At 38.7% G+C, this 12,550-nt stretch overlaps 1 protein-coding gene across 1 annotated transcript in view; it reads left to right on the plus strand.

Moving 5' to 3' along the window:
• Nucleotides 1-811: 811 nt before the first annotated feature.
• The window catches only part of Sgcz (sarcoglycan zeta), a 912,857-nt gene continuing 901,118 nt past the window's right edge, over nucleotides 812-12,550 (plus strand). The window contains exon 1 of the mRNA XM_005066630.4: nucleotides 812-1,782. Coding sequence (XP_005066687.1) covers nucleotides 1,744-1,782 — 39 coding nt within the window. The 5' untranslated portion in view covers nucleotides 812-1,743. The remainder of the gene's footprint in view (nucleotides 1,783-12,550) is intronic.

A 12,550-nucleotide genomic window follows, 5' to 3' on the forward strand; every position in this document is an offset into this window, starting at 1 on the left:
GCCTCAAGATAATATTGTTTATTAAGGAAGTCACACAAACAAGCAGCTAATCAATGCATATATGCAATAGTGATTAACTGGGGTTCTGCTATAACAAGATAACTATAGAGACTCTCCAAGGGACTTGCCAATAGAAAATTCTTTTCTGATGAAGGGGCATTAGACTGAAACAGGAGAATGGAAAACATGCAGAGTCGAGGGGGAAAGAGATTTCCTTACAGAGAGGCAGAAGCATGTATTAGCTGACATTACAAGATATGGACCATGCGAAGTAGACCAGGTGGCTGGAACTCAGCAGTGCAGAAGTATGAAAATGAAGTTAGAGAAGGAGTCCAAAGAGTAGATGGAGACGCCTCTAAATTTTGTCAAGATACATACATATTTTTCAAAACTAGTAGAATCCACACTGCTCTTTTTTTTTTGAGAACTGAATTTTTAAGTTTGGGATTTTTATATACCACAATAAAGGGAGACTGAGTCCCTTAAAATCAATCACGGTGTTTTCACTAAAATATCTAAATGAAGTAAAAGAGCCCTCACCTCTACATTGAGAGATTACAAGTGCAATGCATTGACCTGTTAGAATAGATTCACAGAGCCGGCAGAAAACTTACATTCTCATGATGTAAGTCTTGGAAAGAAATCTTTAGCAATCCTACTCCTTGCCATTTAAAAAAAAATAGTATTTAAGGTAAAAGCAACCTGACATTTAAATAGCTAAGATCTAATTGGCTACAGCCGAGATCTAATTGGATGCATGGGAACGATACATGCGAGCCTGTGTCTCCCCATGCTTTTCTGAGCCAGAAGCTGGAAGAGCAGAAGTGCATTAAAATGCCTGTCACCTAGTAGATTCCGGACAGAGGGCAGTCTTTAAGACCCAGCGACTGTATTTGTCTGAAGAGGAAATGTTGCTTTTTGACAGATGAGAGAAATCCCCTTAGTGCTGGCTGTGGGAAGGGAGAAGTGAAGTCAGTCACCTGGTGGTGAGGGCCAGTAAAACAGCAAAGCGGGAGGAAAATTGCTGTCTCCCTCTCTCTTCTCTCCCTCTTTTCTCTCTGTGGGAGCCACCTCCTATTCTCTCAACTCTTTTAGTATAACCTTCAAAGGAGACCGGTCCCTTCAGACTCTATTACCGTCTTTTCCCCACTGAGAGAATACCTCTAAGCTACAAGACGTTTTTTAAGTCTATGCAGGACTTCGGAGATTCGGTTATCTTGCCAGGGAAATTGATGATTGCTAATGTCTGGGACTCACAGCGTGCTAAATTAGCTTCCAGAGTATGCCTGACGGAGGAAGGCTTTTATCACATACTCTTCTCTCCAGTTTGAACACATTTGCTTGAATTTTGCCGCATGATGCTGTCCAGGGAAGCAGCTTTTTTTCTTGGGATGCAGCAGCAACTCGCTGGTTTCTAAGCTTATTGCAGAAGACGAAATAATCTGATATAGAGTGGATCTTTTCCCCCCCTCTGCTTGATTCGACTGAGCCGTGTTGGACCGCGGTAAAGATCACCTGTCCCTAAATCTCTGAAGAAGTAAAACAAAGTGAAATATCATTAGTATTTATTTATTTATATTATTTTTTAACCGGCGGAGGCGGCGAGACCACGGAGAATGAGACTGAGAGAAGCTGCCAGGGCTTGGAGGAGGATAAAGCTGAGTTTCAGCTGGAAACTAAAAGACTAGATCGGTTCGGGGAGCAACTTGGCCGGTTCCTCTCCACTTCATTTAGTTTCGCTCCATGGATAGATCCACGGACCTGGACATCCAGGAGCTCAAGGTACGTGGTCCTGCGGCGGCGGCGGCGGCGGCGGCGGCGGCGGCGCTGGCTTACCGCTCTGCCGCGCTAGCATCCCGGGCTCTGCTCGCCGTTCCCCGGCGTCGCTGAAGTAGTCGCGGGTCCCGCGGGACGGCGAGGGGGCATCTGGGGCGGGGTGTCCCCCGGCACAGCGCCCCTCCCAGGGCCGCGGACACACAGGCGGCTGTCCCTCGCCCTCCAGCGCGGGGCTGCCCTTTGAGTCGTAGCTCCCGTTGGAGGCCACCCGGTGCTCTCCTCGCGGGTGACAGTAGCATTTGGGCTGCAGGACCCGAGGCTCCTCGGTGCCCCGGACATGGCCCGAGGAGGCAGAGGCCGCCCCATGTCTACTCGAGGTCGCCCGCTTTCCCGGCAAAGTTGTCCGAGATGCGCGGCCACTTTGCCTCCGGTCCCCGCCCGTCGCTCTCCTGTCCCGCTCCTGCCCCCGCGCGACACTGGGACAGCCTGTTTCCGTTCGCAAATTCGCTGCACAGAGGTGTCTGTGGCCACCGCTAGGCAGAGACCCTTCTTTCCATCGCCGCCCACACCATTTCCCTTTTAATGGTCACTGCCTTGGGCGGTTAGGGGTGGTGGTCATGGGGCGGGGGCAGGGAGAGAGGAGAGACTTAGGGGTCCCCTGCTGGCCTGTCTCCACCAGCTGTACAGAAAGACCTGCTAATCCTGTAACCAGGCCGGGTATGAGGAACTCGGTAAGCGGAGACTCTGGTGGAATCAAGTCTGGAGGGGGCGGGCGCCCCTCCTCGCCCAGCCTCCCGGGTCAGACACCCCCTTTCCTGCAGTCTGTTGCTGCACCCCATGTGGTGCTTGTCCTTTTGTACCTTCGCCCTATCAGTCCTGAAGTGGCCCCAGAGCACCCAGGTCACCAATTTGCCACTCTGCTCTTGGGTATCTCTGCCTGCAGGGCCCGTTTAAAAAGAAAGACAGAACTTAAAAATCAACAAATCGCCAAAATAATTTAAATGTCCCGCTCACTCTTGGATGATGATGCTGAAAGGGAGAGGCTCTGGAACATTATATTAAATTATATGCATGCATACATTATATACATATGTTGTATGTATTCATTCTACTCTTCCTCCAGGTGTTTTTGCTAGAGATTTACATGTAAGGACTTGGTCTAGCTATGGATTTAATCGACACCCCTTTCTGGCTGGGGAAACTTGACCAGTAGAGGTTAGCTGAAAAGAGTCAGGGAAATGGGTTTCTTGAAGAAGCTGGCTCAGGGATGAGAAATCCCCTGCAGCAGCTCTCTGCTGCAGTCACTAAGCCTGCCCAGCCCCAGGGGGCACTCAAGTATCCTGGTGGTTCCCAAACCACAGGGGGAAAGACACTGGTAGAGCCTAGAGCCCTCTGGTGCCCGCCTGTGCATGAAGCTCTAGGGAGCCTGGGCTATGTGAAGACACCTTAGACAGTACTTCAATCCAAACTTCGGGGTACTTTGGAGGACATGAAATGGGGAACAGGCAGATCTAATGTTCCAGTTAAAGTTGGCAAACAAGTTCCTGTGCCTTGGCCAAGGTCACAATCAATAGACCTCGGCCTGGGTGGAAAAGTCCTGTTACCTCTGTATTCTACCAAGACAGGACACATTGCCTTGTATTTGAAAAGATCACTTGCTGCAGTCCCCAAACATTCTTGTATCTTGGGAGAGATTAGGCTTTATTTGGAAGAACACAGGAATGTGATTTGTATAGTACAGAGAACTAACTGGGTAACGGCTTGCTTATTTATTCATTTATGTTTATTTATGTATTTATTTTGCTAACAATAGGGCATAGAACAAAGGAGAACATTTTTTCTTCCAAGAAAAGGAAGGAAAACACGATTTGAGCTGATCATTCCTCCATGACATCCCTTAGGTTCCTAACGATGAATTCCTGAACACACAGGCAGTGCATTGTTTAAAGGAACAAAGCAGCATTGCCCACTGTGGAAACTTTTGTCTGGTGTTAGTCAACAACAGCAACTTAACCTTAATGCGGATACGACTCAACCACAGTACACAGTCACAGTGCACTAGGCTTTATTGCTGGGAAGCCGTGGGTAAAGGACCAGAAGCTTTGATACAAAGACAGTTCGAGGATGACTGGGGGAAAAAATGAAGGAATGCTTAGAAGAAAAGTTCTATGGAGGATGCTCAGAAGTTGTATCAGGGGCATACTTCTCTGAGGGTCAAAGCAGACAAACGAGGCAATGTAGTCAAGCCTTACTAAGACATTGTTGATATATCCAGTAAATTTGTGTTGTCACCTTTTGATCCACCTTTGGAATACTTAACCTCTGAGAAACATGTGGTCTGTGGTGACATGGCTTGTTGGAATGGCTTGCTTCCAGCAGCAGCCACTGGCTTGGGTTTCTCAGATTACTTCAATTCAAATTATTCTGTGATGGCTTTATGGTAGAAAACCTCCATTGCAGAGCAAAAATGCTGAGGGCACTTATTTGGGAGCATTATTTGATGTTTTGACTTTTTTACCCCTTCATTCCAATTGCACTTTTACTAAGGCAAAGTTATGCAAACTTTAGTTTCTGGGAATCCTTAAAGTACTGGGATGTTTACAGAGATTAGACAAATAAACAATGTATAGGATATTATAATAATTCAATCTAGCTCAGTTTTAAATCATCAGTATCATTAGATGTAGCTGCCAGCATCAGCTTTTAAGAAAGGGTTACTCATCATGTTTGTTTCAGGGCAAATGCCTTTCATTTGACAAGAATATGTATGCATGTGTATATATCTGTGCTATGAGTGTGGTATTTACTTTATGTGGTAAAGTAAATAGAGTTTTCTGCTCCAACTTGAAATACTAAAGATTAACCTTAATAATCAGATGTCAAACATTGCTATCATTATCATAAATATGGCATGCACATTAAAGGATTTGATGGTAGATAATTGAGGTAAAGTTATGTGTGTAAAACTTGCCAGTGAAGGCAAGAATATCCTATTCTGTTTTACACGAAAGCCTCTGATGGAACAAGCCAGTGTTGAAAAGGGATCCATTTCCCAGCCAAAGAATTTTGGTCTGTTTATTTTTTCTCTTTGATCTGTTTCTTTTTGAATATATAAACTTTGCTCTGGATTTTGCCTCAGTATTTGTTTTAAAAAATAGACAACATCAAACAACCCAGAATATGGGTTTGCTGCTTTGGAAATGTGGCAGCTAATGAATATTGACATCTGAAAGAATATTGTCAGCCCCGGACTATCTCTAGTTGCAAGGTACTGAGTGCCTCTGACTAGTTGATATGTAAATATTAACTCTGACTTGAACTGAGCTATACACTTTACACCTTTCAAACAAATTATCTGAGAGTAGAACAGAGTACCACTGATGCCCAGAGTGAACCGGTTAAGATATGTTCTCTATAAGTATCATTTGTGATTATGAAAAACTGAGGATGAATAAACAATGGTAATGAATGTGAATGTTGAGTCTTAGAGGTTCTAAGTTCTTGTGTTCCCATGTAGAAAATTAAGGTTTATAGTGAAAATTATCCACTCCTGAATAATTTGATTTTTGTTTGAGGTTCAGAAACATGAAAACCTGAAACACTATAGTACATTTTTACAATTCTATTAATTTAAGCTTTTACTTATTAATTTTCAAAATGTCTTTAAAAAGAAAACTGGTTAGAAGTTAGAACAAAATTTTCTACCATTGGAACAGCCAGAGAACAGTGCTTCTATTTTAAAATTCTTTTCTAAGGACAAAATGGTAAACTACTTAGTTTATCCTGCTATGAATAAACCAAATGTTTAATAAGGACAGTTTAATTGTTGGAGATAATGTAGTAAAGATAGACTACAGTTGCTTAATATTATCTCTTTAAACTGAACACAATTTCATCAGCTAAGAACGTGAAACTTGACCTATATAGGCAAGGCAAAAACATCCCAGAATGATACAATTAGGCCATTAGGAAAGTACTGTATGGGAAGGAAATGATTACCTAGCAAAAACTTGCATATATTTAAACAAGTGGTTGATTCCAAAATGCAGAAATCTGTAACAAATACCATAGTACATTTGTCTACGATTGCATCAAATAAGAGAGCTGGCACTTAGATGAATTCTAAAAATGATTTTTTTTGTTTCATCAATAAGACACTCAGCCTAGAAAAGTGGAGATTGCCGCAGTGTGGGAGGCTTTGCAAGAGTGTAAGTAGGTGGTATTTTTTATGTTAGTCATTCCATAGTGAAAAATAGTACTCTCCAACACATGTCATATTTTTAGCAACTTGCTTTTTATATTCACACTTTTTAGTTAAGAATAAGGAATCATATATGTGAACAGTATCTTATTTGACTTCTTTCACATCTTCAGGAGATATAATTTCTCTTTGGTTATGTCCAGTTCCAACTTTTTGATAATAAGAACTAGCCAGAGATTTAGTAGCAATTAGTATTATTAGTTAGTTAGCAAATGCCTTTCATTTGACAAGAATATGTATGCATGTGTATATATTTGTGCTATGAGTGTGGGCAATAGTATTTACTTTATGTGGTAAAGTAAATAGAGTTTTCCGCTCCAACTTGAAATACTAAAGATTAACATCAATAATCAGATGTGAAACATTGCTATCATTATCATAAATATAGCATGCCCATTAAATCAGTTTTAAAGTTAGTATTATTTTAATTATTAGATAATAATTGTATATCTTTATGGAAAACAACATGTTTAAAGATTATTTGTTGAATATTAAGCTAATTTATATTTGTTATCTCATTTTTTGTGACGAAGACATTTGAAATTTATGTTTATATATTGTAAAATATATGTATTTTAATAGTCATGATTTAGTTATTTCTCTTTTTTCTTTTTTATTTAAATTAGAAACAAGCCTCTTTTACATGTCAATCCCAGTTCCCTCTCCCTTCCCTCTTCCCTTGCCCCCAACTACCCCCCTATCCCATCCTCTTTCTGCTCCCCAGGGAGGGTGAGGCATTCCATGGGGGATCTTCAAAGTCTGTCATCATTTGGAGCAGGGGACTTGCCCTGTGTGTCTATTCATATACTAGGGATAAATACTGATCCACTGCCAGAGGCCCCATAGATTGTCCAGGCCTCCTCCTAACTGATACCCATTTTCAGGGAGTCTGGGTCAGTCCTATGCTGTTTTCCCTGCTATCAGTATAGGGTACATGAACTCCCCCTTGTTCAGGCCAGCTGTTTCTGTGGGTTTCTCCACACCTTTGCTCATCACTCCTCCCTCTTGCAACTGGATTCCAGGAATTAGGCTCAGTGTTTAGCTGTGGGTGTCTGCTTCTGCTTCCATCAGCTACTGATGAAGGCTCTAGGATGGCATATAAGGTAGTCATCAATCTCATTATTGGGGAAGGGCATTTAATGTAGCCTCTCCACTATTGCTTAGATTGTTAGTTGGGATCATCCTTATAGATTTCTGGACATTTCACTAGTGCCATATTTCTCTTTAAACCTATAATGGCTCCCTCTATTATGGTACGTCTTTTCTTGCTCTCCTCTATTCTTCCCCTGAGTCAATCTTTCTGCTCTCTTGTGTCCTTCATGATTTAGTTATTTCATAATGTATATATACATCAAAACATCATGAAATATCTAAACATAGTTTTTGTTAATTAAAAAATGAAGAATCTGAATAAGGATAGGTATAGAGTATTCCATTAAGTAGTTTGACTATTGAAGAGTGAAATTCTCCAATTTCTGTCCTGTATAGGTATTACCATTTGTTCTTTTGAATCTTTGTCATTAAATTATGTATTTATTCTGTGTGAATGCTTGCGTGTGTGTGTGTGTGTGTGTGTGTGTGTGTGTGTGTGTCTGTTTGTAGGTATGTGAATTCCAGGGTGAGCATATGGAGGTCAGAGGACAACTTACAGGATTCAGATCTACCATGTGAGTCTTGGGGATTATGATGTCAATTTTTAAAAATAATATCCAGAAATGTAGCTAATTGAAGTGGAATAAACTTTAAGTAACAGAAGTGAAACATATTTATAGTTGAATGAGGAGACATATTTGATATTGCTAGGAAGAGAATTAGGAATGAATTGCTCTTGGGACAACTTGTATATTTCATTTGAGAACTGTCAGTCAATTGCTGTCATTAGCAAGCTCAGATCCCGAGATCCTGTGGGTTGTTACAGCTTTGCTGATCTCTGGATGCATCAAATTTTGAAGTAGCAGTAAAAAGGATATTTCAAGATTTATGGACTCAAAATCATAGCTCTGCAAGATGGCTTAATGTTGTAAGACAATAAATCAGCGTGCTTCTTTTGGGGCATTCCTTTTATATGATATTTAGTTACTTATTTCTCATATAGTATTGGGATTTCAGCTAAAGTGCAATTCAGCAGACACAGATTTAAGGTATTAAAGAAAATGAACATTTGCTTTGGTTCTCTATGTATCCCTATGGATTTTTGGTATATGTGCATTTAAATTTTGACATATTATATGGGCAAATGTTCATTTAACAAAATCAAAGTTTACAAGTTTAAAAATTAAACATTAGCTATGGTTTGTTTTTCTTAGCCTTTAAAACTCTGAGAGTCAAAGCTATCTCCTTAAAAGGAGGTAGAATCTAATGTGCTAATTTTATTAGCATATGTGTTTTTCTTGGCTGTATTTTTTGGATAGATATTAGAAGTTTGAGGAGATTTTATTTTCAATAATATTGACTAGAGAATTCTAAGTTAACCAAAGAATGAACAAATTTAAGGATGGGTAGTATTCTTCTGGAAAAAATCACAACCCTTCATGCTTTAAATATTTAAAAAAACTGTATAATGTACCTTGGGAGTTGTCTTGATACATGTCTAGATGAGTTTTTGTAGGTTGGTTATAAAAATACTGTAAGTCATGGTTATATTTTTGTAGTGTTAGATTGGTAACATGGAGTGTTTCTAAGCCAAGACAAAATTAAAAAACTTTAAATTAAAATATTTATATATTTACCAACAAAGACTCTGATTTCCATGTCAGTGCCTATCAGAGAAAGAGGGCCCAAAATATAGACTTAGCTGTTACTGTAAACATTTAGTCTCAATATTAGAAGCCAGAGATCTCCAAAGGCACCACAGCACTTAGTTTGCATATAGCAGCCTTAGGAGCTTTTGCTTGGTTCAGTTTTATGGTGTAAGTTGCAACGATTGTTTCTACAAGCAGATACAGTTCAAATTCCGACTTAGCTCTGCAATAGATGTAGCTCTGTGGACACAGCTCTCAAACCTGCTCACCGTATTCATGTTTCACAGTGTAGAGTATACTAGGGTTTGAATTGGGTTTTATTGGAGTGTTTTGCGCTAATCATTTTTACCTATGACTGAATAAGTTTTGAAAAGTTAATTCAAAATAATTCCAACATTTAACCAATTTACTGGAAGTACCTTTGGTTGGGACTGTTGACTATTCTGCTTGCTCTTAGCTTGCAGTTCACCAGGGATTCTGCATAGAACTGTAAGATGAAAAAGCTCTTGGCCATCTGCTCTCTTAACTCTCTAGCCTATGAGTCTATGTCTACCTGAACTTTTTGAAAATGACATGCTTGTATCTTCTTCAAAGAAAATCGTTTTCAGACTGATAAATTTAACATAGCTGTTTCCATTCTTCAAATATTTCATCTGAACATCAAGCCAGGTTATATGATATCATATTTTCATTTTGTGGGTCAAAATTGTAGCTCAGAAAAATGAAGTCTTCAGAATCAAAAGGTTAATAAAGAAATTAAACAGTGACTCAATTTTTTGTCCTGTGTTTCCAAATTCTGTGTTATTGCATACAGTTTAAAATCCAGACATGCTTGAAAGAGATTTCTCATGGAATACAGGCTTTTCTCTGACATTCTTGTTTCCAGTCTAAGTGATGACATTTGAGCAGCAATCAGCATGTTTACTCGAACTACAGAAAAGCTCTTCATGCCTTTGAAAAATTATCCTGATCCATAATCTTTGGGCTAAATTACTTTAGGTTGATAGTTAGTAATAAAACACAATAGTAAGTGATAGAAGCCTAGGCATGTGCTCATGCCAGTAATCCCAGCCACTGGGAGGTGGATGAAGGACAATCAGAATTTCAGGTTGTCCTCAGCTCTACAGTGAATCTGAGGCCATTCAGACTACACAGGACTTCATCTCAAAAAGTTTCTTTTAAGTGAGGATAATAGTTCCATAACTGTAAATAACTCTGGAGGATTAAATCCTATACAATTTATATACATTTACATATTTTCTCCAGTATTTTGCTTTTCAGCTTACTACCAATTTTAATTTTGTTGAAAAACCTAAACTGAATTTAACTTGTACCAAGGATTTTCCACTTCAGCTTTGGTACATTTAGTTTCTCTTAAAATTAATACACACATATGTGTATATGTGTGTGTGTGTATTTGTGAATTTTCATGCACTTAGAGTACTGTTAAAGAATTTTGAAAGTCAACACTAGACAGTTTAATTCACAATGATGCTAAAGATCTGCATAGAAATTCTTCGTACTTAATAAAATTAAATACATGACTATAAAATAAATTTGGTTTTACCTCTTGACATAATTTTTGTCAACATTTTCACGTATTATTCCAGAAAGGCATTTCTTTTATACTTATGAGAGTTCGATATTTAATAATGCTTTCTAAACTTTTCAAGTCTGAGTATTTCTAGGTCAAACTTTGACTAAATACATAGTACACATTTCCTATTGACTAATCCTCACTTCTTAGAGGCCTTCCCTTTCACCATCAGTGCTGGAGGTTGGCATTCTTTTGAACATGCTTTCCTCAAGGAAGGTCTGTGCTTCTAGGACAAGAAATCAACAGGATGAAGCTGTTCCTTTTGAACTTTGGAGTAGGATGGGGAAACAGACTGCATTTTGTTTCTTATCCTCATACAAACATCTTGCTTAGTCTTTCCCTCACTGTAATTAATGATAGCTATTAGCCACGAACAGTCTGGGTTACTTCTGAAAAATAAGAATTAAAGCCTTAACTCTGTGAAAGTCACAAAAGTATTATATTAGTCTTTGCTTGGGGCATGTATACTCAAACACTAGCTCACATATGATCATTTTCTAATTTTCACGTTTATTGATAAACTCTCATATTTCTGTGGAATGCCTTAAAAGAGAAATGTATTATCTACCTAATCTAAAAAAAAGGGCCTTTGCAACTTTGTTGTGTAGAAACAACCACATCAACTTTCATGGGCAAGAATGATTTTTATTAAACATAAAATAAGAAAAATCATTAATGGGAAAATACTTTATCATCATTATTCTAGGAGTCTGCATTTACTTGGTGTATCTCAGCATTTAAAAAAAACCTCAAACAGAAGAAAAAGTTAATCCAAGGAAATAAATTGCTTACTGTAATGTGTATTCTTCCTGCCTGCCGCCTGGGTCCTGTTGCTGTTTTCAGCCCCCAAATAACACACAGGATGCTATACTAATTATGAAGCTGTTGGCTGTTTGCTGTGATTTCTTATCGGCTAGCTCTGACTTAATTGTTAACCCATAATTGCTAATCTGAATGTTTCCATGTGGTCTTCGCTTACTGGAGAACTGGGTGCGGATCTCTTATTCCTCTGGCTTCCTACATCATGACTGTTTGTGCCTCTTTTTCTCAGAATTCTTCTCGACACCTAGTCTTGCTTCCCTATTGGCCAACAGTGGTTTATTCCACAACCAATAAGATAAGCACAAACACAGAAGAACTTGCTCAATTAGCTTACGTCAAGATTTATAGAATTGTATTTGAGTTTTCAACCTCTCCATCAACACGAGACTCATGAGAAATTTTATTTTGTCTTAAAAACAAAATACGTTTCACTTATCCTAAGCAGTTACTTGGGATTTATCATTAGGAATCCTTTTTTTTTTGCCCTAAAACTGACAGTGTTTTCAGCTGACTTTAATAATATTTACATTCCACCTAAAGACATATTTGTGTTACCATTCTGACAACTACTTGTATCTTAAACTAAGTATTAGGCACAGAATACAGTTTTTTAAAAGTTGTGAATACATTCACAAATAAGCATTTATTATGAACAAATGTATACATACTTGAAATTACCTACGCAACTTGTAAAGTTTACAATCATAAAAACCATGCCTTAGTATTATATATTTATTGCAAAAGGCTTCATCCCTCTATGAATTTTCTTGTTTGACAGAAGCTACAAACTATAGGCAAACAGGTTAAATCAGAATGCTGTACCTATACAGGTATGTCATATGCAGCATTTCACTATGTAGTAGCTCAGTAACATCTGAGTCTCTTTGCCACAAAGTGAAACCCTGTGTGCCTTTGGACTGACAGTCTGATCATTAACACTGATTTTTGGGGAGCTTTTTAAATTCAAATTTATTCTGATATTAGTCACTATTCCACTTTTCACTGCTTTCAAATTTGGCCTTTTTGAAGAGTAACTACTTGTATTAGCAAATCTATGAAATTCCATTGCTCCTTAAATTTATCTGGTGTGGAGACTTTGCTTTAGGAGAAGTTAAAATAAATCTACCCATCTAACTCAGCATTTTGTTTTATGTTTTCAAATACACTTGGTAAAAATCGATATGTTGATCCATTGATTGCTGTAGGCAACAGAGGCAGCAAGATTTTTATTTCATATCATCAACTTTCTCAAAGTTCATATGTGAGTGAGTCATGGTTTGAAGAGTGAGCAATTCCATGTTCTCTTACTGATAAGACCTCTCATTAAATCATTCCTGAAAGAAGTTATGGGCA

The sequence above is a fragment of the Mesocricetus auratus genome, unplaced genomic scaffold (assembly GCF_017639785.1).
Source record: "Mesocricetus auratus isolate SY011 unplaced genomic scaffold, BCM_Maur_2.0 Super-Scaffold_100026, whole genome shotgun sequence".
NCBI classification, from domain to species: domain Eukaryota; kingdom Metazoa; phylum Chordata; class Mammalia; order Rodentia; family Cricetidae; genus Mesocricetus; species Mesocricetus auratus.